The sequence below is a fragment of the Mycteria americana genome, chromosome 4, assembly GCF_035582795.1.
Source record: "Mycteria americana isolate JAX WOST 10 ecotype Jacksonville Zoo and Gardens chromosome 4, USCA_MyAme_1.0, whole genome shotgun sequence".
In the NCBI taxonomy this organism is placed as follows: domain Eukaryota; kingdom Metazoa; phylum Chordata; class Aves; order Ciconiiformes; family Ciconiidae; genus Mycteria; species Mycteria americana.
In genome coordinates, this window is record NC_134368.1 from 72,512,624 (window position 1) to 72,539,588 (window position 26,965).

Sequence of the window (26,965 nt, forward strand, 5' to 3'; positions counted from 1 at the left end):
TAAGCAGCTTTGAGAGGACAGCGTAGCAAGGGCTCTGAATATTAAAGGCACAGAGAGTTCTGTGGGCTTTCTGTGGTATATTACTTCATTTTACCTGTGATACAAGTGTGTCCAATGTAATCCAGCAGTTATTTTCACATAAAGTGTGAAAAAAGCATATGTATCTGTTGACTGAAGGGGAGAAGAAATGCACTAAAGAAAAAAAAGTATAGTAGCGAAACAGAAATGCTTGATGCACAGCTGTATACAATACATCTCCATTGCTTAAAATTTAGACTTTTTGTCTAGAAGTTGAAATAGCAAATCAATGCATTCCCCCCTGTAATGTTTCAAAATCAAACTTGATACAAGGCAAAAGAAAGCAAATAAACCCAGCAACAATGAAAAGAGGTCTGCATTTGTCTGAAGGTAAGTCAAAGATGATGTCAGATATAAGGGTCTGTAGAAAAAACTGCACCTTTTGATTCATGGATGATCTCCTAGAAGCATATTCAGGTCCTCTTTAAGAATCTCAGAGCAGAAGTGGTGTAGAGCTCAAACAGGGCCTGGCACCTTGTCATCAACAGCAGCAGAGCAGGTAAGTGGCTTAGAAATCCTGGTTGAGCTCATGAGAGGAAGGTGGTGGGGCTGAGTCTTGGAAACAGGTTATTTCATTTGGGGGAATGTGATTCCTCTTTCAGCAACAGAACAGTGCTCACTACCTTCAGCCAGCTCTCTTCGTAAGGAGAAAACCTCTTCTCCCTCTTCTATAGGAGTTACCTCCCTCTTCTAAGGAGTTCTAAGTTCCCTCTTCTAAGGAGTTCCTCCCTCTTCTAAGGAGTTACCTCTTCTCCCAGGTAACAAGTGATAGGACAAGAGCAAATGGTCTCAAGTTGCACCAGGGGAGGTTTAGACTGGATATTAGGAAATTTTTCTTCACTGAAAAGGTTATCAAGCATTGGAACAGGCTGCCCAGGGAAGTGGTTGAGTCACCATCCCTGGAGGTATTTAAAGGATGTTTGGATGAGGTGCTTAGGGACATAGTATAGTGGTGGTCTTGGTAGTGTTAGGTTTATGGTTGGACTCGATGATCTTAAAGGTCTTTTCCAACCTATACGATTCTGGGAAAAACAGCTGCACGCTGTGATGGCATTGCTATTTTCCGTGGTGAGGGAGTGACTCACCTTGAAGTCTGGGGTGGGGGTAAGGAACAGTGCTGCTTTGTTTAAAAAAAAAAAAAAAAAAAAGGGCAGAACACCTTCTGCAGCTGGCATTCAGACTTGAATTTGAACTTTGAACAATCACTTGTGCTTTATTTCTACTGATTTGTGGCGGCCAGCCAAGTGGGCTCTGTGGGGAGCTTTGTTTCTTAATGAGATGTTAGGGAAAGGGTGGTTGGTTTTGTTTTAGTGAAGTGCTGGAAAGATCTTGCTTGCTAAGAGAATGTGATCTGAAGGATAAATCATTGGGCTGGGAGCAGATATAATTGCTAATTTCCTCAAGTGGGTCCTAGGAAATGGATTTTGTCTTCTTTGTTGTACTGTGGTGACCTCTATAATCAATTTTTTTCTCTTGTAGGGCTCTGACTGCTACTTCAGTATAATAGCCAGATTCCCAAACAAAGTGTTATCTCTAAACAAGTTAACTTGGTCACAGAAGCAGCCTGGTATTCAGTAACAAGGAGCTTTGTATGGACTAATTTGGCTTCTCAGCTCTCTTTAAAGCCAGATTGGATATTTTCACACTGTCCTCAAGAACAGATACACTGGTATGTCCCATTAAAAAAAATGGCTTGTCCTACAGCTGTCTCTTCATATCTATTCATAATTCCTTTGAATCATATATATTTTTATATACACTTTTTATTTCTTTGGGAGGAAGTACGTGTTCAGCACCACATTTTTCTATTGCTGAGTTTTCCTCCACAGACTATAAACCATTTTTATTGTTCTTCATAAAAGTTCAGATGAATGCTTTGCTGTGGAAAATATGGTAGCATGCCAATTTTTCAGCCTTCCCTTCCTAAAGAAGTTGCTGTATAAGTCCATTGTGTTATCTCTCACATCTCCAACATCAGTAATGTTTTTGGTATTGTCAGTCAGAATTACAGGGATTGTTAAATCTCCTTGGGGAAGGTTGGGACAGAAATTGTAGCTAATTTGTGTAGGCCATCACTGGTAGCCCATTGAAAGTTAAGCATGAAAACCATCTTAGAAAGTGTTTTCTCCTTTTAGCATTAAGATAATTGAAAAAGTTTCAGTGTTACCTCAGACCACTCATTACTGATTTTCCATGTTTTGATGTATTTTGTTCAAATAAATTCAAGTGCCTTTCAGAGCCAATTTTGCACCTTGGCAAAATGTGTATGGAGTCCAGCTATGCTAGGGTTGTTTTACGGTGACTGTCAATCTGAGTTTCACTGCTTGTTTCATCTTCCTCAGACAGCAATGCTGCCCATTCCCCTTGAACTCTGTTGGTCTTTTGAAGCACTTGACAAAGTCCAGTAGTTTCACTTCACTTTTCACATCACATGTATGTTAATTGCTTGTACACCTGACAAACCATGCATAAAAGAATCATATGAGACTCCCATACTTGAATTGTCTATGCAGTAGTACTGTAGACAGCAAATACGCTTTGGATGTCATCTCTCTGTGCCATGGGGCAAACTGAGAACTGGTTAAAGAAAATCTGTCGGAGTGCTGGCACTGGAAAGTGAAGTCCCTTGCCCCTCATGGTAACAGGTACAGTGTCTGTGCAAACCCCATGTGGATAACTCAGTCTGTCAGAAGTGTGGCTTGCTGGGATCCACCTTTCACAGCAGTAGAATATCACTGCGTGTTGTGCAGGTGTGTTGCGACATGACCATCTATCATCTCAGCATCACACAGAGAACTGGCGGACTCTCAGCACGTGCTTCTAAATATATTCCATGTCTCTGACTAATACTGCAATCCCAAATGCAGGTGTTAGTCATGTGCCCAGAAGACATTCTCACTCCTCTTCGTCCTATCCTATTTCTTTTCTTATCTCCTTTTGCTACAACTCTTCATTCCAACTCCTAGAACATTGTTTGTGCGTTTGATAATGGGTAAATCCCACAGAGTGCTGAGATAAGCCTTTGCTCCAGCCACTGCTTTTTCCAAAAGTGGAAGGTTATTTTGCAAACAGCAAAATGTGGTCTGAATGTATGGTTAATAACGTGCCTTAGTATATAGATTTAGTTAAAGAAGGTATGCAAAGGACTTCAGAAAGTATACAAAGGAGTTCTGGGGTTCTGCTTTCCTGTTTCCCCAGTAGTGCATCTGTCTGTGATGATAGCTGCAGCTCTGCCTTCAGCTGTGCATGCTGTAGTTGTCATTGCAAGGAGCAGATCATTGATGAAGAGCAGTCAACACTTCAAGTTATTGTTCTTGCCTTGAAATCTTGACAGAGGTGGAATTCAAAGCTTCAGTAAAGGAGCCTAATTTTGGTTCCACCTCTAACAGTGTTGAGCATTCAGGCCAAGCTCACCGAAATTAGAGCCGACTGCATTGAGCATTCTGCATATAACAATTCTCTGTCTCCTTGAGGTGGGTAAGCCAACTTCGATGTGCTGAGCAAGCCTGCAGGAGTCTTTTGGAAGCTGGACAGGGTTAGAGGATAAAGCAAAAGAGTACTTGGCTATGCAGTGTAGAATGGGATCACTTTCTTCATAGCTACTTTGACACTTGTCAAGCAAATACATTTCTCATGTCAAACAGTTGTGCGTTTAAAAATATGTTAATTTAAAAACACCCCTTGAGTGCTCAAGAGTTGGGAGTGCAGCAGAACTGTAGCGACTGTATCTTGCATCTTCTTGTATGTCCTGTATGTTGCCTTTTGTGGGATAGAGAAGGAAGACTGCCCCTAGGGTATGGCCATCACAGGACCATCTGAAGCCAGACCTTTCAAGCCTATTTGAGCTGGCCCCAGAGAGCGCAGGCGGCTGATTGCCTGTCACCTTGTTTGTCTCATTATAATTCACCCTTGCTCTGATGCCACGCAGGCTACTGGTATGTTCAAAATGGGGACTGTCATCCTGGCACAAATAGTCTGGTTTTCTGTGCTGTCTGTCTGTCTGCTGTCATTCTGTTGCTTCTTAATATATAAATTGTGGGTTTCTTGAGGTCGAATCTGTCTTTAGGTTCTGGCATTGTTCGATGTAATCTTACTATGCAGCAAGGCTTTTTTTTAGCAGTTAGTTCTCTAACAATGAATAATAATGTCTCAAAGACCAGTGACCTCTGACTTGATAATTAAAATAACTGGTCTGGGTCTCCTTGATGTATCCATGAGAAAAATCTTCATTTACAATAAATGAAATGATTGTCAAGTCTATTTATCTCAGTATCTTTAACAAGTGCTGAATGCTCTGAAGCAGCTGTAACACTGCCTGGTAGCTCTTAAAGCTGGCTGTTGGTATAATGACACAAAAGCACATTCCCATTTCTACTGTGGAAAAGGTTATCATGCTGATGCTACAGATAATAGGGGAGTGAGTGGTTATCAGGAGGCATTTCCTCAATGGTAGTATTCCTAGAGCACTGCAAATCTTTCCATAAGTACAATTCGATCATGTTACCCAGTGCACTACTGGAAACAATTCCCAAAGCACAGCTACCTGCTTTGCTTAGCTTTTCTCAGTGAATCATAAGGCATTAGCAAGCAAGGTTAGATTTATGCAGCAGCTATGCGAGCCAAGCATACAGTTAAACAAGCAAGGCTGTCTATTCGTATGATAATTATTCTGCATTCATCCCTTTTCTATAACCTGCTTTTTCAGGCACAGCTGCTTTTTCTTCTCAGCAGACCCCAAATTTTTGTTTGTTTGTTTAGAATCCCTGGATCACTGTAAGCATTCAGCAATTCTCGTGTGCTGTGATAAGTCCTTACCGTGACTGGTTTGTGCTCCCAGCAGCCCAGGCTACTTGCCCTGGGCCTTCTGGTCCATGAACTTTGGATATAAGCTGTTTGTCTAGTGATACATAGCACTGGCATGGTGATAGTTGCTTTAGACATAACCATTATCTTAGGGCAGGATTAAACAGAAACATTTGCCTGAGTGGGATTTGTGTGTCTAGCCACATGGATGTACTAGTAGGAATGTTTGCCTTGTTTACCTTAAGAACATTTACCTTCTTAGCCCCAAAATCACCTTTCTCTTTCTATTATTAAGGTTCTCTTGTGATAGAGACATTATTTTTGTCTCTTGTGTGACCAGTGACTTGATGGTTTACAGCACATAAGGATAATGCAATTTTGAGAACAATTTTCTGTTGTTTTTTCTGGATTCAGGCATGGTACAGAGGCTCCTAGAGATACAATAACCACATTCTGCACTCCAAGGTTATGGAACTGGGCAGAAAACAAGTACAAACAAAGGAAGCACGTAGGTACCTTATCATTCAAGATCTCCTGGCTCCCCTAGCACAATTTATTGTGCAGTCTTGCTATGTCATGTTGTCCAGTTGTCTCGTTCACTTAATTTGTTGAGATTTGCCAGTCTTATTGGTACTAGGCAAAACCACAAATCAGCACCTGACCTGAGAAATTTATCATCTTATGTGTGCAGAGAGATGGATTATATTACATTCCAGTCAGTTTCTTTTTGTAAAAATTCACTTTCAGGCCCAAAAGAGCTGTGGTGTGAAAGCACAGCTGAAAGGCTAGAATGGAAAGAAATGGGGTTTATAAATGGCATTTTAAAAGCAGTAGAATGTCCCCCTTCCTATGGACCATAAAATTGCCTCACTGGCTGTGTATGAATTGGCTCCTCCAGGATGGGGACCCAAGAGAGAAATGTGCAAAGCAGTTGTAATTGTAACAAAGTCCTTATGAAGGGTCTGGTCAAAGAGTAATATTTATTTTGAAAGTTTCCATCTAGCTCTTCCCTTAGGCTTTCAAGCAGCTTTTGTGATGAGTGGGTGTTGTGTGAGAAGGCTTCAGGCAGTTGGGATTTTTGGTACTCGTGTGCCTGTTCAGAGCAGAAGTAGGAAGGTCTGAGTTAGGCTGGTAAAAATGGGAACTGGGGGCCTGGCCTGGTTAAGAGGTCTGAGTAAAGTGTGGTAAAGCTGGAGTCAGGACTTCAAGGGTTTGGGTTCAGCTTATGCTCAGAGGGTGGGAGGGGTCTTCTTGCACCAATTGTTGTGCCTTGCAGATCAGATGCAGTTTTCTGTGTGACCTTATTCATAGAATCATAGAATACCAGGTTGGAAGGGACCTCAAGAATCATCTGGTCCAACCTTTCTTGGCAAAAGCACTGTCTAGACCATACGGCCCAGCACCCTGTCCAGCCCAATCTTAAGTGTCCAGTGTTGGGGAATCCACCACTTCCCTGGGGAGATTATTCCAATGGCTGGTTGTTCTCATTGTGAAAAATTTTCCTCTTGTGTCCAATCAGAATCTCCCCAGGAGTAACTTGCACTCATTACCCCTCGTCTTTTCCAAGTGACTCCTTGTAAAAAGGGAGTCTCCATCTTCTTTGTAGCCACCCTTTAAATACTGGAACATGGTGATAAGGTCTCCCCTAAGCCTTCTTTTCTCAAGGCTGAACAAACCCAGTTCTCTCAGCCTGTCCTCACATGGCAGGCTTCCCAGTCCTTTCATCATCTTTGTGGCCCTTCTCTGGGCCCTCTCCAGCCTGTCCACATCTTTTTTGTATAGCAGGGACCAAAACTGAGCACAAGTATTCCAGGTGTGGCCTGACAGATGCTGAGTAGAGTGGAATAATGACTTCTTATGTCTGCTGGTGATGCCCATGTTGATGCAACCCAGCATCCTGTGGGCTTTCTTTGCCGCAGCAGCACACTGTTCACTCATATTGAGCTGCTTGTCCACCAGGACCCCCAGGTCCCTTTCTACAGAGCTGTTCCCCAGCCAGGTAGATCCCAGCCTGTACTGCTCTCCTGGATTATGTTTTTCCAGGTGCAAGACCTTACATTTGTCTTTGTTGAACTTCATAAGGTTCTTGTTAGCCCACTCTTCCAGCCTATCCAGGTCTTCCTGCATGGTGGCTCTCCCTTCTGAAGTGTCCACTTCCCCATTCAGTTTGGTATCATCAGCAAACTTCACCAGGGTACACTTGATCCCATCATCCAGATCACTTATGAAGATATTAAGCAGTTTTGGGCCCAATATCGATCCCTGGGGGACCCCACTTGTGACAGGTTGCCAGTTTGAAAAGGAGTTATTTACCACCACCCTCTGGGTGCGGCCTGTCAGCCAGTTCCCCACCCACTGCACAGACCACTTGTCTAGGCCATAATGCATCGTTTTCTCTAGCAGAAGGCTGTGGGAAACCATATGGAAAGCCTTGGAGAAATCCAGGCAGACAATGTCCACCGCTTGCCCCACATCAACCAAGCAGGTTACTTTGTTGTAGAAGGCGATTTGGTTTGTCAAGCACAATTTGCCCTTGGTGAATCCATGCTGGCTTTTCCCAGTCACGTGCTTCATTTGACTTGTGATGGCCCCCAGGAGGATTCGTTCCGTAACTTTCCTGGGGACTGAAGTAAGACTGATGGGCCTCTAATTTCCTGGATCCTCCTTTAAAGCCCTTCTTGTAGATGGGGATGACGCTAGACTTCTTCCAGTCTTCTGGGACGTCCCCCAATCTCCGCAACTTCTCAAAGATTATGGAGAATGACTTCACAACAATGTCAGCCAGCTCGCTTAACACCCTCGGGTGGATATGGTCAGGGCCCATCGATTTGCAGGGGTCAAGCTCCTGTAATAGTTCACATACCAACTCGTCCTTCACCGATGGTGGATCTGTGTTTGCATCAACCTGGATTTTTGTTCCCAAGGCCTGGGGCCCAACAGTGCTGGTAAAGACAGAGAAATTCAATTTTAGCTAATCTTTTTAATTCAGAAGTCCTTTCAGCCTCTATGGCTATAAGGGGAAAAGAGAGAAGAAGTAAATATACTGAAACCTTTTTGGCACTCATATACAGTATGCTGGATATAAACCGTAATGTTAGGGTTCTCCCAGGAAAAGGAGAAGATTATTTCCAATAATATTTCTTTTTTTTTTTTAAATTTCCCAAGTTTGGAAACTTGTTTTGTTCATGATATGATTAAGGAAAGCACTATCTACTTCAAATGTGATTTTGGTGAGCGTTTATCGATTTCACCAGGACAGGAGGTCTCAAAAGGAATAAAAGATAGAGGAAACAAGAATTTTTCCTCCTACCCTTTCCTTCACTATCTTCTGTGTAAAATAATTGTTGTGCATGTTAAGAGAAACTGTTCTACTGGCATATTTTTCAGTCTGAGTTTAATGATGAGCTTTTGCCAAACATCAGATTCCAATTTACAGCTTAATGTTGCAAAGACACTTTCTCCTTATGTTCACAAAAACACAAAAAGAGGCTCAAGTATTTTTAAAAGTTAAGCCACAGAATGAAGTCAGTGCTTTAGTGCATGATTTGGAGAAGTGGGTTTGCTTTTTCCTGTTGATTTAAATGATTACAGTAGTTTTGAGCTAGAATCTTGCCCAGCTTCAATTCAGTTTTCATGCTCTTTAGAACTACTGTTGAGAGGCAACTAGTGATCTAACACTTAAAGAGGGGATTTCCTGTGGGAGGTAAAATTGACAAGTTGAATTCCCTGCTCCTCAGTTCCACTGAAAGAGCATTCAAAAGCTCTCTCCATACCTGCCAGGGGACAGCTCAGACTTCAAGCTGCCCGGAACTTTTACTAGGCAAGAAGCTGAGATGTGCCTGCATGTTTTTTATCTGTAGGGTAAGCATGAGTTTGCTTAACTGGGAATCAAGCACTTAAAATACAAGGCAAGTGCAAATACTTCTGCACTTTATCGTGTCATGTCCATATCCATTTTTATTCCTATACTGTATCTGTGCATTCTGCATGGGGCTTCTGATAGGATTTGAGTAGACCTGTGTCTGATTCCAACTTACAAGTCATCATATACCCATGCTGTACTTCGGTTTTCCTTTTGTAAAATAGTGATGCTAGAATTCATTTTGTTGATAGCACTCTGAGATTTTCTGATGGAAAGCCCTGCAGGAGCTCTGTTTTGCTACATTTCAATTTACAACGTGTTTTAATTCAACATTAAGTAATTAGTCCTGTTTCTGAAGACACCACTGGAGCTACTTGTTAGTATTCACATCTTATGCACGCCAAGTGACTATTTCAAGGCTGTGGTCAGTGTCATTATCACAGGTCTGAGGGACAAATATAGTAGAGTGTCTTCAAGTCGACCAGCACAGAATCACAGAATCATATAGGTTGGAAAAGACCTTTAAGATCATCGAGTCCAACCATAAACCTAACACTGCCAAAACCACCACTACACCATGTCCCTAAGCACCTCATCCAAACGTCCTTTAAATACCTCCAGGGATGGCGACTCAACCACTTCCCTGAGCAGCCTGTTCCAATGCTTGATAACCCTTTCAGTGAAGTAAAATTTCCTAATATCCAGTCTAAACCTCCCCTGGCGCAACTTGAGGCCATTTCCTCTTGTCCTATCACTTGTTACCTGGGAGAAGAGACCGACCCCCACCTCTCTACCACCTCCTTTCAGGTAGTTGAAGAGAGCAATAAGGTCTCCCCTCAGCCTCCTTTTCTCCAGGCTAAACAGTCCCAGCTCCCTCAGCCGCTCCTCATCAGACTTCTGCTCCAGACCCTTCACCAGCTTCGTTGCCCTTCTCTGCACAGGCTCCAGCACCTCAATGTCTCTCTTGTAGTGGGGGGCCCAAAACTGAACACAGTATTCGAGGTGCGGCCTCACCAGTGCCGAGTACAGGGGCACGATCACTTCCCTAGTCCTGCTGGCCATGCTATTTCTGATACAAGCCAGGATGCCATTGGCTTTCTTGGCCGCCTGGGCACACTGCTGGCTCATATTCAGGCGGCTGTCAACAAACACCCCCAGGTCCTTCTCTGCCAGGCAGCTTTCCAGCCACTCTTCCCCAAGCCTGTAGCGTTGCATGGGGTTGCTGTGGCCCAAGTGCAGGACTTTGCACTTGGCCTTGTTAAACCTCATACAATTGACCTCGGCCCATCGATCCAGCCTGTCCAGATCCCTCTGCAGAGCCTGCCTACCCTCCAGCAGATCAACACTCCCACACAACTTGGTGTCGTCTGCAAACTTACTGGGAGTACACTCAATCCCTTCGTCCAGATCATTGATAAAGATGTTAAACAGAACTGGCCCCAACACAGAGCCCTGGGGAACACCGCTTGTGACCAGCCGCCAACCGGAGTAAACTCCATTCACCACCACTCTTTGGGCCCGGCCGTCCAGCCAGTTCTTTACCCAGCGAAGAGTACACCCGTCCAAGCCACGAGCAGCCAGTTTCTCCAGGAGAATGCTGTGGGAGACCGTGTCAAAGGCTTTACTGAAGTCTAGATAGACAACATCCACAGCCTTTCCCTCATCCACTAGGCGGGTCACCTTGTCATAGAAGGAGATCAGGTTGATCAAGCAGGACCTGCCTTTCCTGAACCCATGCTGGCTGGGCTTGATCCCTTGGTTATTCTCTACATGCCGTGTGATGGCACTCAGGATGATCTGCTCCATCAGCTTCCCCGGCACCGAGGTCAGGCTGACAGGCCTGTAGTTCCCCGGATCCTCCTTCCGGCCCTTCTTGAAGATGGGTGTCACATTCGCTAATCTCCAGTCAGCAGGGACCTCCCCAGTTAGCCAGGACTGCTGGTAAATGATGGAAAGGGGCTTGGTGAGCTCTTCTGCCAGCTCCTTCAACACTCTCGGGTGGATCTCATCAGGCCCCATAGACTTGTGAGTGTCTAAGTGGTGCAGCAGGTCACTCACCATTTCCCCCTGGATTATGGGTGCTCCAGTCTGGTCCCCATCCCTATCTTTCAACTCCAGGGGCTGGGTACCCATAGAACAGTCGGCCCTGCTAATAAAGACTGAGGCAAAGAAGGCATTAAGTACCTCAGCCTTTTCCTCATCCTTGGTCACTGTGTTCCCTCCCCCATCTACTAGGGGCTGGAGATTCTCCTTACCTCTCCTTTTGCTGCTAATGTATTTGAAGAAGTGTTTTTTGTTGTCTTTTATAGCAGCAGCCAGACTGAGCTCTAACTCAGCTTTGGCCCTTCTAGTTTTCTCCCTGCACAACCTCGCTACACCTTTGTAGTCCTCCTGAGTTGCCCGCCCCTTCTTCCAGAGGTCATAGACTCTCCTCTTTCTCCTGAGTTCGAGCCAGAGCTCTCTAGTCAGCCAGGCCGGTCTTCTTCCCCGCCGGCTTGTCTTTCGGCACCTGGGGACAGCCTGCTCTTGTGCCTTTAGGACTTCCTCCTTAAAGAATGTCCAGCCTTCCTGGACCCCTTTGCCCATAAGGGCTGCCTCCCAGGGGACAAAGCACAAAGATGTGAAGGCACATTAGGAGCATAAGCTTCTAATCAGAAAGGTCCTGTGCTGCTTCAGAAAGCAAACGTTACCTTCTTTTGGTGGTATTAAGCCTTTCCCAATGATTATGGCTCTCTGCAACATGACACCATGTCTCTTGGGGATGTCTTGATGAGCAGTTGTTGGATGCTTTCCCGGTTCTTGCAACCTCGTTCCATGGGGTCATGCCTGTGACATTTCCAGTAGAATAGAAAGAATAGATCTTACAGAAATGAAAACATGAAATCTGGGGAGTCTTCACATTCTGTGAAGAAAATTTTCAGTATCTTCTGAATTTGCAGCCATTCCAGATGATGCAGCTGTGTGGCTCATCTTCTCCATAGGTATTGTCTTGGGAGAAAGGTGCTTAGGGTGGTGCTTCACCCATATAACAGTGAAAATGAGCCCAAACCAAATCAATTCATATCCAAATTAGCATAGCGCAGAACCTGAGGCATAGAGCTGTAACTCGGATCTTAGAATCACTAACAGTACTTAAGCCGATTTTGTTGCGTTGTTAAACTCTGAGAACAGAATTTTCCTAGATATATTCTCTGTTATCTTTCTGGCTCCTTTTCCAGGAGCTTAAAGGCTCCTGGAAAATATTTGGGGAAACTAAATTATTTATGTGCACAAGAGCCCCTGCTCATATGCACATTGCAGGGCTCAGAGAAGGTTCATTTGTCTTCATAAACATCTTGGGTACTGCTATGTCTCCCCGAGTACCACTGTTGATTTAAATATTCTTTGAACACAGCTGCTGGCTTAGCAGGGATGGTGAGGGACTGGCTCCAGAGGCTTATGGAAGGCTCCAGTCCCAGGCCCTCTCCTGTCACCCTATTTGCTAATACAGGGAACAGAGGTGTTGAGATCCTCAGTGTGTGTTCTCAAGGTCGACTCTTGTCTCCCACTCACCTTCACTGACATGAGACACCTACATCCTTTTTGAGGACAGGACTTGGGATTCCTGATAATAGAGAAACAAGGTAGGTTTCATCATGTGACCCTGGTGTCTGTGCTCATGTTACGGTCATTGGAGGTCTAGTCACATCAGTGAAGTAACAGAAAATTAAGACAACTACAATTAAGGCTCTGTAATAAGAACTTGTAGGTTGAGAAATCATGCAGTTGATTGAGATGATACAGAATTGAATGTTTTTTTTTTTTTTTCTTAATTCTACTTTCTATATATGTTTAATCTACCTTTATTCTTGGTGGACTTGGGTGTTTGGTGGGGTTTTTTTACTGTTTGCTGTTACAGATGATTTGCCATTATATCTTACATGTGTTGGAGCCTGTTTTGGCACTCTTAGCTAGCTAGCTTCCTGGCATTAGCAAGCCAAAAATTCCCCTTCCATGATTCTGACACTCAAAGTGTGTGAAGGGTCACCAGGAATCGTGAGCAAGAAGGTGCCATTGTTGGTGTTCTTATCTTAGTAGTATTGCTTTCTTTCTGCCCGGGCAAGGGAAAATGATCTCCCTGTCTTCCTCCTGTTCTGTTTTTGGTGGAGTATTTTTATGTATGTCTTAGGCTACTTGAACTCTCTTTTATCATATGTTTGGATGCTGCTCAACACTTTCAAGTCACAGTCTCTTAATAACTAGTGATTAATAGAATAGAGCAGTATAAAGAACAGTGCTGTGCTGCTCTGAATGTCCTCTTTCTTGTGTAAATTGTGTTCCATAGTCTGCACCTAATGAAATTCATTTCTGAAGATGTGGCAAACACTGAAGTAAACTGCCACCTTTTCCTCAGTGCCCACCTACAAAATGAGTTCCTATTAGCTTTGAAGACCCATTCTGCCTGCTGTCTTACTTAGCTCTTTTTTGTTTATAATTACCTGATTCCGAACACACCATCAAGAGAAGAATGAACAAACTTTCTAATCCCAGCTTCAATTTTGCTCATATATTTTCTGTATACATAAAAGGAAAACTGACTTTTAGGCTTGATGAAAGGCCAAAGGAGTCAATTAAAATCTTTTTTCCTAAATCCAGTGGGTCTGCATCAGGGTCTTTTGATCTAGAATGCTTAGGTTATAGCAGGGAGAACAGAACAAAATGGAAAATTGCATGAAAGACACCAGGAGAGAGTTTTCCTAGGCTCCTTAAGTTGAAATCCTTTTGCTGCCCTGTCCTTTCCTGGCATTGGCCTCTATAGAGCATTTGGAGAAATGTTTGTAAATGGAAAAAATAGTTTAGATTATTTTTTCCAGTTTCCAAGTAATAAAATGCATCTGTTTTTCACTTGTCACATGTGGTTTTTTTCCCCAGATGCCTGCTGTCCCTTTTCACTTGGAAACTCTAGCCATGGTAAATTAAAGTCTTTGCTTAATTTTTATTTGAAAGAATCAGAAAATACTGATGGTTTAATGATTGTAAAGTATTCATTATTTAGACAATATAGTGCCTTGGGAGTAGTTGGAATCTTTTGGACCACAGAAGAGGTTGTGGGCAAAAAGTAGTTGTGCTACAGACCAGTGTGTGAAATGCAGTGCATGCAGATCAGAACTGGAGATTAGGGGTATAGATCTTGAAGTCATTGCATGAAATCTTTGCTAACCCACACAGCTAGGAGAAATGAGCCTTTTACTTTGAATATATTCAGTGTTAATTGAAATAGTAAGCTGAGTGCAGGTAGGAAGTTAAACAATCTGGCTCAGTTAAAAGGTGAAGAGAAATCTGCAGATCACAGACATTGTGTTTATTTTGGCACATTAAACCTTCTTCTTAACACCTGGTGGGTTTTCTATGATGATTATTAAACAAGAAGCAAACAGTTCATAAAAGCAAACAGCTCATGGTATTTATGTTGCTAGTGGAGGAAAAGAAGCACTACAGACAGAAACATTACTTTCCCCTGCTGTTTTTTTGTGTAAGAGCAAGATTTCCCCTGGAAAAAATGAAAATCACACTATGCAATTTGGTAGCTAGAACCAACATGGTACAGTGCGGACATCTTACTGGTGCATAAACTGCCTGTTGTTTCTCTTCAGTGATTCCTTAGAACCGTGTGAAGGGGAGAGACCATGCAGCGTAAGTGTGCAATGGCTGGTGATAACTGGCAAGCTTGTTTGTGAGAACATTTGTGAAGAAATAAATGTGAAATTTTTATTTTTTTTTTTAAAGACTGCAAGGGCAAAAGGAAATACCTCTTAATTCTCCTTGTAACTCCAGCATTAAGCATGGGAAAATGGGACACAGGAGCTTATGTCCTTTAAAACAGAATTGCACATTTAAAGCTGAGGAAGTAGAAAATTTTATAACAAAACTAAAAAAATATGAAGTGAAATTAAACCTCTGATTTTATTTCCAGTGACTGTAGAAGTTCAGGCTGGGAAACTGGGTTAGGTGGAAAGAGGCTGGGCAATAGCTATTGTGTCTCTGATCAGTACAGGCAACAAAAATGTCCCGTGGGCTTTCAGGCTGGAAATGATCGTGCAGTTTTGCTTCTGAATTCACTGCTGTTTGATGGATCTCAAGTCTCTTGTAGGAAGTGGTATACTGAAGATGAACGGCTCCATAATCAACTACAGATTAAAATGTGCACCGGAATGAAATAATTTTGGCAGTATGTTTTGGTTAAAGAATCTAATTGACTGTGGCTCTTTCAGAAAAATGCAAAGGAATGTTGAGTTGTGTGCAGAGAGATTGAAAATGAGGCAGCTGAGCACATTACGTGAGCCAGACACCTTACGCTAATCTCCCATGGAAAAGTCTGGAAGCCTGACAGCTTGTTTTATTATGTGTACAGGTCATGGAGAGAAAGACATAGAATATTCTTGTTAATTTGTTTAAATGGTATCATTTTTATGATGTAAAAGCATTCCACTCCTGTTGGGTTCCAGAGCATTAGGACAATGCTCCCTCTGGAGACCAGTTAATCACCTAGCATGCTGAGACCTCTTCCAGCAAAGCTGTGTTCTAGATCAGACTTTAAGTGCTGTTATTGTTTTGATTGAAAGCTATCCTAAATAGGAATTTGATACAGGATTCCCTCTTTCCGCAGAAAATTTTCTGACGTGGAGTTGCAGTGTAGCAATCAAATGTAAAAAAAAGATTGTGCAGCTGGCAGGTAATTAGAGCAATTGAGCTGCATGAATTGGCTCTTATAAAAAAAAAAATCATCTGATAAGTAATTTTCAGTGTAGAGGTAAGCAAATCATCTCCTTGATTTGTCCAACAAATTAGGAATTCTTTGAATTGATGATTTGTACCTTATCAGTGATGTGTTAATTTTAAATCGTTTTAGATTTGTATATTTGATTTATTTTATTTTAGATTTGTGTATATTTGGCTGAGATGATTTAATACTGCATTCACAATCTAATGGGGTTACTTGGGAAGGTGCGCAGAAGCCTTTTCTCATATTAAGTCCTTAAAGAATTATCTGTACTTGAAGGAAATGTAAAGAATCTGTGAATCATATAGACCTGCTAAAAGTTGGGTTGCTGTGGTGTTTCGCTGGCTACAGAATTCCAGTGTTGTCTTGTTTTTCTTAACCTATTAACAAAGAATTTATGTATGGAATTCTTGTTGCAAAGGACCCGGTCCAGTAGTTAGCCTGTCTAGACTGGTAAACACAGCCTCCTTGCATTTCCGTCAGAGCACGGGCCCACACAAAATGTGCAAGTCACATGATTTAATTTCTTGCCACCTTTCTTTTTCCATTTAATCCCTCTGAGACTGCAGCCTTTGGAAAAAGAAGCTGCATGTCTGGTCCTGGTACTTAAGGGTTCCTTAAATGGCTTTTTATCAGCTTCTGGGCAGGGGGTTGGAAAGTTCTGTCATACAGATCTGTGCTGTATTACTGCCTTACTGACATGCCTTTATCCTGATGTTCAGAAGTGCTGAGTTCCCCCAACTTCAGCTGGGTTTGTGGATCAGGCCAGCCCTGCTAACCTGGCCCTGGCCCCACGGGGTGGCCCCGCACAGCTCAGTGCTGCCCCAGCAACGCCTTTATGACATCCAGGCACGTGGGGATGTAGCACCAGTTCCTTCAGGCAGAGCTAGAAGGTATGCATGGCAGTATGTCTCTCATTAGGTCTTTCTCTAATTTTTTAAAGCATTCCTTGTCTGGAAAGCCTATTGGTGCATCAGAGAATAGGGACTCCAAGGAAGTTGTCTGCTTATCTGAAAGGGGGGAAAAAAGGGCAGGCACTTAAGTTTCCTCTCCCTTTCGTCAGTGTAGATCGACAGGAACCCAGAAGATAGCTGTGCAGCCAGGGTAGCACCTGCAAGTTCGAAGTCAGGCACTCTGTATTTGGTCATGGACAGTCCAGTATGATGAACCTTCAGGAAAGACCATCCACAGCTGTCCATTACTTTGACTTGTATTATCACAGGATTAATTGCTGTGGGCAGCATAGTGGGTATGATACCAAAGCATACGTCAGCAGCTGCTGCTCCCTGCAGGGTTGAAAGCTAGCAGGATGAAGGAACTTGGGTTTCTTGGTTTCCGTTCTTGTAGAGAATACGGAAAAGGAAGAAGTCTGATGTCATGAGAAGTGGAAAGGATCAGGTGACTGGAGAATACAAGTGCTTGAAAAGGCTTAATTACCTTATTGTGCTGTGTGAAGCATTGTTTTATCAGTACCCCCCTTAAAAGTCATGCCATCGTCCACCTGCCTGTCAGAATCATACAGCTCACTTGAAAATTAAGGCCTCAAAACCAGTCATAAATGCTGGGTTTGGTGTATTTGCCCACTTAAATTTTGGGTTGTGTTTCTTAGAAATATGTTAAAATTGCGACCTGTCCCCAGAACAGTTCAGCATTAACTTCTGGAAGATTTCAGAAATTGAAAACATAACATCCACAAGTTCAGCTGTGTATGTATCCATCCTCTTGAATATTCCTTTTACAGACAGCTTGGAAAAGGCTCATAGGCTTAACTTTGCAGTACCGTCCCTTTGTTGTCATTCACAGAAAACATAGACAGTATCTTTGACCTGGATCTCTGTGCATGCAATACAGAGGATAAAGGACACTGAACCTGGTGACTCTTTACTGTTCTTCTGGCAGTCCTGGATTTCTCTTATTTCCTTTTTAGGAGAGAAGAATGCTACTGCAGCTTTAACTCCAGATTCTTACTACTTTGCTCTGCAAGCTGGATGCTGTGAATTGTTTTCTCTGCAAGAAGTCACCTCACCATGCAAATTGCGGGTAAGGCCATTTTTATGGATTATGATTATTATTATTAAACAGCCTGCAGTGTGTCAAATTAATTTCAAGTGGAGAGGGTAAGGTTCCAGGAGGGCTTGCTGCTGATTCAGCTTTAAACTTAAGTCTTTCTGAGGAGTAGGATAGCCATGTAATCCCTCTTGTTTGAGTGCTCTGTAGTCATAGTTTTGTGCTGTAATCTTAGGTCTCTGCCATGTAGTGAGTAGCCTGGCCAAGTACAAATTCTGTCATGTGCATGGTATTTCTCTGTTAGGGGAAGGGTAGACAAAATGATTTGCAGAGGTGTGACTTTTGGCAGCAAGAACACCATAAAACTGCCCCTTTAACTTGGGTAGCCAACTTGGAAGCGTCTTTTCCTGTTGAGTTGCCTGGCTGGTGTGAGCAAGGTCAGCCAAGTTCAACACCCAGTGGAGCAGAAGTGTAGCAAAGCAGAGACCAAGGGCTAGCGCATGGTTAGGAAGTAGCCCCAATAACTGGGGCAGTTATTGATTTTAAAAACAGCTTTTTGAGGAATTCTTGAAGTGTCCTCCGAATCAGCTGCCCCCAGCAAGCAACTGAAATGATCAGAAGAGGATTGGCATGAGCTGATACAGCAGTTGCAATATATCGGGCGCAGCAAACCAGCATGCAGACATTGCACACACCAGTGACCATATTTCTGTAAACCTCTTAGAAATAGAAGGCATTTCAAAGTGTTATGATGTGGAGGGCATCTGTCCTTTTCTCTTTCTTACCTCAAGCCTGAGAGTTAGGACAATTAAAATGTGTTCCCAAAATTATGCGCCTGTCTAACAGTCCTGTTATACAATGTGCTGACACTTCAAATTTGAACTTAAAATGAAGAAAGGAGTCTTATACAATCAATATTTAAAGTACGTTGGAAAAAGCAGCTTTGAGACACTGACTAGCACTACATTCACATTTTAACTCCAATGAGTCTGAGTTTAGACTTGGAATGTCCTAGGATACACAGATGTTACTAAATGAATTACTTATTTTCCTGCTCTTCCATACATTCCAAAGTAACAGCTGCCACTAAAATAGTTGCTGTTGCTAGGAAATAATTTCTGCTAAAGAAATACTTCTCTACTGAAGCAAAGGTTGTGTTAGGTGTTGCCTTCCTAACTGTAAGACCTCATGGAGGAGGTTTGCTATTGTATTTCCTGAAAGTTGCTATTTGCTTGTAATTACTTGACTGTAGGAACCAAGTGCCTAGGCCCTGGTCAATGCCTTCATCTAGTGTTTTCCAGCCTGAGGTAGGTTTACTGCAGGCTCTGTGATGAGATTAATTTCACATACTGCTTAGTTATTGGCTTGACCTGTTCAGTAAATCAAGAGGGCCTACAGGAAGCTATGTGAAATGGAGAGTATTGTGGAAGTGGTTTCTCTGGTGAGGTTTCTCTTCTGTGTGCAGGAAGTGTATACATCCGAAGATCTATCTGCAGGATCAGCTTTTATGAACATCTCAGTCTGCCTATGTGTGTGTTGCGGGAGTTCCCTCATCATCTGATATGGATCATGTGGTGAAAATGTTTCTTTGCTTGTTAAGAAAAAAAAAAGGGAGATGGCAAGAAAATATTTATGGCTAAGAGGCTTCTCCGTCAGTCAGCTCTCCCAGTGTTTCTGTTGCTACTGTTTTGCTTCCTACGCTAATTAACTCATTAGGAACGCACAACATGTTTGAAGATAAGATCCCTCCTCATTTGCTTCTGGAGTTTGAGCAGAAATACAAGACAAGAACTTACAGAAGTCTTGCACACGTTCTTGTGTGATGATAGGAAAGCACATCTTTGATAAAGTAACTTCATTGCATCTTGCTTGTGTGTGTGAAAATTTACTAGCTAATTGGAAAGAGTTTGTTTAGGTAAGGTTGGCATGCCTGAACCTTTAATGTAGGTATTAGGTAGTCCTTGAGGCAGAGGAGGATCTAGGCATCCAGCAGCCCTTGCACTCCACAGCAGCCCTGGTTGCCTGACCCTACAATGACATGCAAGAGCAATGCCAAGGGGCCTTTTATTTCCCTCCCACCAAGTACACCTCTCTTCCAGGGAAGACAGCACGTTCTCGCCTCCCCTCTTGGTTTATTTCTTAGCTAGGTAACACCTTTCTGAGCTATAACTTTTTTTTCATAGCCTGTTAATAGTGTAGTAAAGGGGGACGATACTGGCAGTGCAAAGCACACTTGTTTCTGGTCTTTGTGCTGCCAAAAGGTCACACCACTGAAAAAGAGATGGTTGAGAGAAGACAATCAGATCTGTGGAAAGAGCAACTCTTCTGCACCGTCTTCTCTGGTAAGACCTACAGCAGCTCCTCTGTGCTTTTACTAAGCAATGCCCTTAAGCAGGTACCATCAACTTCAGTGGGTTGGAAGCTTATTAGGAGTCCTGGTAAAGTGCAGAGCTCCCTGTGAGTCGGGTGGAACTGGCAGTGCCTGAGGGTTCAGCCTGCAAAGGTGCTCCCTGTGAGGTTGATCACCCATCAAGGTGGCTGCAAAGCTGTTTGGTGAGATACTGCGTGGGTTGCATTGCTCTGGGATATAAAATCAGCTTGCATCCATTTCCCTTCAGAAAATAAACATTTTTTTGTGTCAACCTCAGTGTCAACTGAGAAATATTGATTCACGATCTGAAGGAAAAAGTACGGTTGTTAGTTTTGGCAGAAGCAGGCTTTCTTACTATTGGGCTGCTGTAATGTTCACTGGAATTATGCTCTCGTCCTGCCTTTTGCTAGAGCTGCAGGGCAATTTGTGAAATTTGCCTTTTCGAGCCCCTGACAGGTCTAGAAGTCGGGACGTTTATTTCGGCACAGTCATTAGGGTTTCATGTCTGCTATTGCCCTGGATTTTGTGTCGTCCTTCGAAACCACTCTTCATACAGATGTCAACAACACGCAACGCGCGGCGGTGAGAGCGCCTCCGGCCTTCGGGTGCTTCCGGAACCCTTCGGGCGCGTCCGGAACCCCTCAGCGGGGAGGGCGGGGTGGCCCGGCGCCGCTCACCTTGCGGCGCTCGCCGTGCTGCGGCGGCAGGGGGCGGCCCCGGGGCTCCGCGCAACAGGCCGGGGGAGGCGGAGCGCCAGCGGGGACGGCGCCCGCGGAGCCCGGCCGGTCAGCGGTGCGGCGGAGGTGAGCTGAGCTGGGGCGGCGGCGGCGGCCTCCCTTGCCGGTCCCGGCGCCTGCCGCTGCCAGGGACTGCCCGCGAAGGAGCGGCTGGGCGCCTCAGCAAGCAGCAGCCGGTGCTCTCCGCCGCCGTTTTTGGATGGGGCCGCCGCGCAGCTGCTCCGCGGGGCGGGCGGGGTCGGGGCGGTTTCCAACCGCCTGCGCGAGCGCTTGCGGCATCTCGACGAGCGTTGCAATGCTACAGCGTACGGTAGCGCAGTAATCAGCTGCTACAAGTTGCTGCGTTGTTACATGGAAAGTGAGGTTAGGCAGAGAGGTGCTGTATCCGTTCAGGTTAACAAGGTGGTAACTTGAAACCCGGCTTATTTGCAGGAAGGTATTTTATCAGGTGGTTGTATCCCAAGTTCCCCGACAATTTTCCTTGACTGGTGTACAGTCTTTTCTGTGTGTTCGCCCCCCGCCCCGCCTCCCCCCCGTGTGTAAGTGGGATCTTATTAGCTTGGGATCTGCTTGGGCAAGGAGCTTATCCTGGGTATTTTCACTCAGGTGAGTAATACCGCTGTTCTCACTTGGGCATGGGTATTAGTCGGTCTTATAGTTCAGCTGTAGCACACTGACTGTAGAGGAAGATGGTACAGCATATGTGGAAAAACCTAAATTGGAGAAGTGAAGTCAAAACTATTGATTTTTTTTTTTTTTAGTTGTAATAATTCAAAGTCTTCTGTGATTGTACATTGAGATGTCCCTTCAAATACTTTTTATGTATGCAAATACATCCAGTTTTACCCATAATAATATTATCTATATCAGTAATAACAGTATTGAAGGGAAGGGAAACTCTTGAGATGGGTGCGTAAGGTTTAACTTTCCAAGCAGCTTCTGTGTTCCATCAGAGCAGCTGTTGGCCTGTGGCTTGATGGAGAAAGGCAGAAAGAAGAGGAATACAAATATGTCCAGCTAAGGGATACAGAAATCAGTTTTGCCAAATACAGCACTGTAAGAAACTTGTAAAAATTCAGATAAGGGCCACTTGGGTGCCTGCTTTCATCTCCATTGTATGCTGTGGTAGTCTATGACAGTAGCTTTTTTAAAAATGAGAAACAGTAATTATAAAGAGTTCAGCTTCTTTACCAACAACTAGCCTTTGGGGATAAATGTGGAGTAGAAATGAATAATTGGCTGCAATAGAAAACTGACAGCTGCAAATAGCCTATCCACGGATGTAACGCCAGTGAAACAAATGATTCCTATTACCCCTCATGACAATACTTTTTGCAATTCCTGGGATACAGAGTCAAAGCTTTCCAGACTCAGCTCTAACAGTTTTTTCTGTTCATGAATACTAGTTGCAGTGTTCAGATCTATTTTAGGTGATAAGATAGGTACATGTACATCTCACATGGCTTTTCATTATTAGTACATTTTAAGCATGGTACTGTATTTATGTTTTCCTTGTCTCCACACAGTTTGATGGGAAATACAAAATAACATTAAATTTGGATACATATTCTGGTAAATTGGTAGAAAATTACTTATCGGTGGCAAAATTAACCCAATATTCAGCTGAGAAGTCCACCTGCATCCACAAACTTTACAATGCATTTGTAAATTTCACAGCTTGCAGAACTACTGTTGTCTTCCTTTCATAAAAGCCTGAGCTCCTGCACAGTCAGTTTATGAGCATTTCTGTCGCCTCTCAGTACATAAAATTAGCTTCCACAGCTAAATCCTTGAATCCATGTCTGTCTTACCTGTTGAAGACACAGACGTTACGCTTGATCTATCTCCCTGTTGGATTGTATCTTTAACTTAGGCAGACTTCTCTTTTAAAGGCAGTACTGGCGTGGTTTTCGTTAAAAAGGTGGGGTTTAATGCTAATGATCTAGCCAGTCACAAAGCAGCCTCATATCTTGGTTAGGTTGTGATGAGGAATCTAGAAGCTTTTGAATATCATATTTTTTCATGACTTTGGGGAGAGTCTTTAGAACAGAAACTGCTTAGTCTTGAGCTTCTGATGGCTGTTTTGCTGAGGTGTCCAGCTCAGGCATTGGCATTTGAGTAATTAGCCACCCAACTGCTCTCAGCCCCATGGATTAGGAGGCACTGTTGGCTCACCTGGGGTCAGGGGCAGATATGGACAGTTTCTTCCCTGGCAGCTCTCCACTTCCTCAGTTTCAGCTAATGTCTTGATTAATCTGTACCCAAATGTGTAAAACAGAGCTTGGCTCACTAGGGTACAGTGCAGGTGGATTATGAGCTGCACCTCGTGGTCAGGAGGTGGTGCACTGTCTCCTCATGCAATGTGGCCACAGAGTCAGGGTGATTTTGTTTCATCCTCCAGGTGCTGTCAGGGGTTTATTTACAGTATTTTTGCATATGCTCTGATGTGTGGTGCTAATCTTTCCTCTTTCTCATTTAAGAGTTACGATGCATCCTAAGTGGTGTTAGAATTGCTATTTCTAAGACTTCAGTAAAGCAAATAGTAAAAATATGACCTTTTCCCATACAGCAAACTTGGTCTGTCTCCTTTTGCATTGCCTCATTTTTGCATGACTGTTAGTAGCAACATTTTTGGAGGTTAGCAGTCTGTATAAATGCACACAGGCATTAATTTCTATTTTCAATCTGAAATTCTTGAAGAATGATACAAAAAACCCACTAAAGAAACAAGCTTTACAAAAATGGTTAGCATTTTTTGAACCTAAAAAGCGATTTCCACCAGTCTTTTGCAAGGGTGCTTCCTGACTGACTCGGAAGGAAATCCTTGGCATCCTAGAGTCCCTGAAACCTCAGGGAGGTGTGTGTGGGGCTACAGGGCAAGAAGCAACACGCATCACCGAAAATGAGTGAAGGAAGAAATGGTTTTAAGCTTTTTGAGCAAAAAGCACTGTTAATAACAGAACAGTTGCTTTTAGAACAAGAAAAGGCATCCTAACTAAATTAGCCAGCTAGGCTAATTGACATCAGAGAGGAAAGCTTGTGTTTATAAACATAGCTTGTTTGCAGAAAATAAAAGCAAAAGCATTTGTAACTTGTTGAAATATGTCAGATTAACAATGCCCATGCAACCTCAAATCCATGCTGCATCAATATGGTTGAAAACCTGGCCCTGTCAAAAGCATTTGCAAAACTTGTAGATTGTTTAGTGAAATCTAGATTTTACTTCTCGATGCTCACATGCTTTATAGCCGTGTTAAGGATAAGTTGGCATCAGAGCGGGCTTCTCCACTACCCTGTTTAGTCAAATGTGTGCATGCATCTCTATCTACCTATGTTATTACAATGTGAGGTCCATGCATTGACTGAGGAAACCTCTCTGAACATTTGAAGACCAGGAATGTAGAATTAAATAAACAAAAGTTGAAAGAAAGTTGGAATGACTTCTTCCAGTATGTGCTTCCTACTTCTCCCACCTTTGTTTATTTTTAAATTCGAGTGGGCACCTTGTTCTTTTAAGGCTGTTTATTTACCAGCAAAGGTTATGGTTTTCAAGATTCTTAGGAGGGAACAAATATTAAGGGTTTGTTTGCTTTCAGATCTGTACTCTAAATTTAGTATGCATGTCTATTACTTAGTCTTCCTAGCTGCACGTTGAGGTGGGTGTCTGATAGGATTCCCATCTTTAGTGGCCTCTGTCTTCCTGTGGCTTGCAGAATGGTTATCTGATGGTATTTCACCTGGGATTAAAACCATGACCTAGAGATCAGCTGCTTCATCTAATCATCAAAGCATCTGTGCTCCTGTTTAATATCAGTTGCTCTAAGTGGGTTCACAAGACTTTGCATAATGCTACTGTAGCCTGCCCCCCAGCCATAAATCATTTTGCTCTCTCAGGAGTGTGAGATGCTGCAAATGAATGTCACAAATTGAAATGTAAACATTTTCTGTCATATTTCTTCCTGTTGGAGATTTTTTGCTTCTGCTGAGATGATCTTGCACTTTAATTAATCTAGGCTTGCTCTAGATTAATTAAATGTCTTTGTGTTTCCAGGCATGTTTCTTTTCTTCACAAGTCCTTGTAGACCAGGTCTTAGCTGCACAGGGTACCCATGTGGCAGGCATCATGAAAACTATTTTGATGCCATCAGTTCTGCACACGCTTTACTTTGTCTGCACTACTGTGAACTAAAGACAAGTTTGGGGCAGACGGGATGGTGAGAAATAGGTGTTGGGCACAGAGTGGGCAAAGAGCTTTGTGTGAGAGTAAGCTCTGAGGTCATCTCTTGTGTGTGCAAGGGGAATTTTTTTTTTTTTTCCTGTGACTGGCCAAAATGGCACCAGTTACATAGTGGCTGAAACTTAGCTGTCTGTGAGGGCCCTGCTAGGGGGAACAGCTGTTACAGTGGCATGAGGGGCTCTCTCTCTTGCAGTAATTGCTGCAACATCCTTCCCCTTCTGTTTCCTCCTTGCTTCCTGAATGCTGCTGCTTTGAATTTTTATCCAGTGTTACCTTTTAATCTACAGCTGTATTTTTATGTTTGTTTTTTCTTTTCTTTCCTTCCTCTTTCCACAAATGTTTCCATTCATCAGAGGGCTATTTGGTTGTCCGAAGGGAGTGCCCTAATGGTATATTTATTCTTAAAATTGAACTGAATATCCTGGAGCCTGTAGCAATAGCCTCGTTTGTCATGCTCTTGGCCAAGCTTGTAGTTCTCTTTAAGAGCCAGACCTGAAATGCAGCGTCACTGCTGGGGGAAGGGGAAAATTGATATCTTGGTTCTCCCATTCTTAGCTACATATGATCCATGTGTTTGGATCATATACGTTTAGCAGCACTGCAATGACCGCCCAGGCTTTGTGTGTAGCCTGTCCCTGGAGATCTCGACCCAGTCTCCCTGCTTTAGGCAGGTACTCATCCAGCTGCAGTGTAGGTCCCTGTTTTGAATGCTGAAGAGCTCAGCAGAGATTGGCACAGGTGCTGGCTCAGGTAGCTGCTAGTCCTTTGAAAAACCTGCCATGAGAACCAATGTTACATGGCGGCTCCTGCTGCCTTGCTGTTCCAGGCAGATGATTACTAAATGTATTTTGTTGTTCCTAGACAGTTAAGGCCAATTTCTGCAAACACTCATTATGATATAGTAATGTGTTTGTGGCTCTAATAGGTCTCTTTGACACCAACAGAAGTGTTTACAGGAGTATTATTAGCATTTACAAGCTTTTCTAGAACTCAGTTTCTTGAACTGTAAGTGTGTTTGATGCAGAGGTTGTGCCTCAGCCTATCAGTACTGGGGATTGTGGAGAAAGCTGTCAACCTAGTGAACAGCAAAAATTCAAATTATTTGCTGCTGTAGGTAAGCAATCTATTCTTTAGGTTACATCTAACCTTCCTGTTGTGTAGTATTTCACACCATCATCCTGGACATAATTGAAAGATGATTTAGGCTGCTAGGGAGAATTGAAGGATTCACACAGCTCTGAAAATATCTGTGGGAGAGTGAGTGGCAGTGAGTATTCTGTATCTTTTTGCAGTGCAAAATGGTTTTGGAAAGTTAATTTAAAATGGAGATTTCAGATGTAACGCATACAAACCTAAATGCAGAGTGTGCGCACAGACACACATAGACAAAGGAAATAAACATTTAGATTTCATTTTTTGTTCGCTGTAACAAACATTCTAGACATCACTATACTGTAATTACTTGCTACTTTGGAAACTGAAGATTTTTCATGTTTGCTTATTTGACTCTCCCTTTTTTTGCTCTGCTGACTCTGAGGAAGGATGTTCCTGGGTTGGTGTTTGTGACTGTTGAAGCAAAGCTTGGGTGGCATCCACTGAGTACAACGTACTGTAAAAGAGATGTACTGTAAAAGAGATGTACTTTTGTAAAAGAGATGTTGAATATCTGTGTTTTCTCTTCCAGATGAGCTGACTCAAATGGAAACATCATAATGGAACCTACAGACAACCAGAGCAGCAACAATGGGTAGGAATTAATTTGGTGTAATCCTGGCTTCCCAGGTGCTGTGACAAATTTTGAGATGGTTTTAAAAAAAATAATCCCCCCCTCAATGCAAGAATCATAATCACTGAGTGGGAGAGGAGGAGTTTCAAATCTAACATGCTATCTTTTACCAAAGAATTGATGCCTTTTGTAACTTGAATCTGTTGTGAAATGAACAATGTTTGACACTGGGTCTCAATGGGACCTTTACATAGACGTGGCACTTAGGGACCTGGCTTAGTGGTGGATTTGGTAGTGTTAGCTTAATGGTTGGACTCAGTGATCTTAAGGGTCTTTTCCAACCTAAATGATTCTGTGATTCTCACTGGCGAGAGTGGCCCCTTG

At 43.1% G+C, this 26,965-nt stretch overlaps 1 protein-coding gene across 9 annotated transcripts in view; it reads left to right on the plus strand.

Moving 5' to 3' along the window:
- Positions 1-17,518: 17,518 nt before the first annotated feature.
- AFF1 (ALF transcription elongation factor 1) overlaps positions 17,519-26,965 on the plus strand; it is a 135,836-nt gene continuing 126,389 nt past the window's right edge. For 5 of the 9 annotated variants that reach the window (XR_012775591.1, XR_012775590.1, XM_075500864.1 and 2 more), the window contains exons 1-2: positions 17,520-17,543; positions 26,540-26,602. Coding sequence is in view for 7 of the 9 variants with exons in the window: in XM_075500864.1 (XP_075356979.1) it covers positions 26,568-26,602 (35 nt within the window). In the remaining 2 variants the exon portion in view is untranslated. Of the gene's footprint in view, positions 17,544-20,622; positions 20,685-26,539; positions 26,603-26,965 lie in introns of those variants that run through there. The other 4 variants (XM_075500867.1, XM_075500860.1, XM_075500862.1 and 1 more) reach the window with 4 other exon arrangements.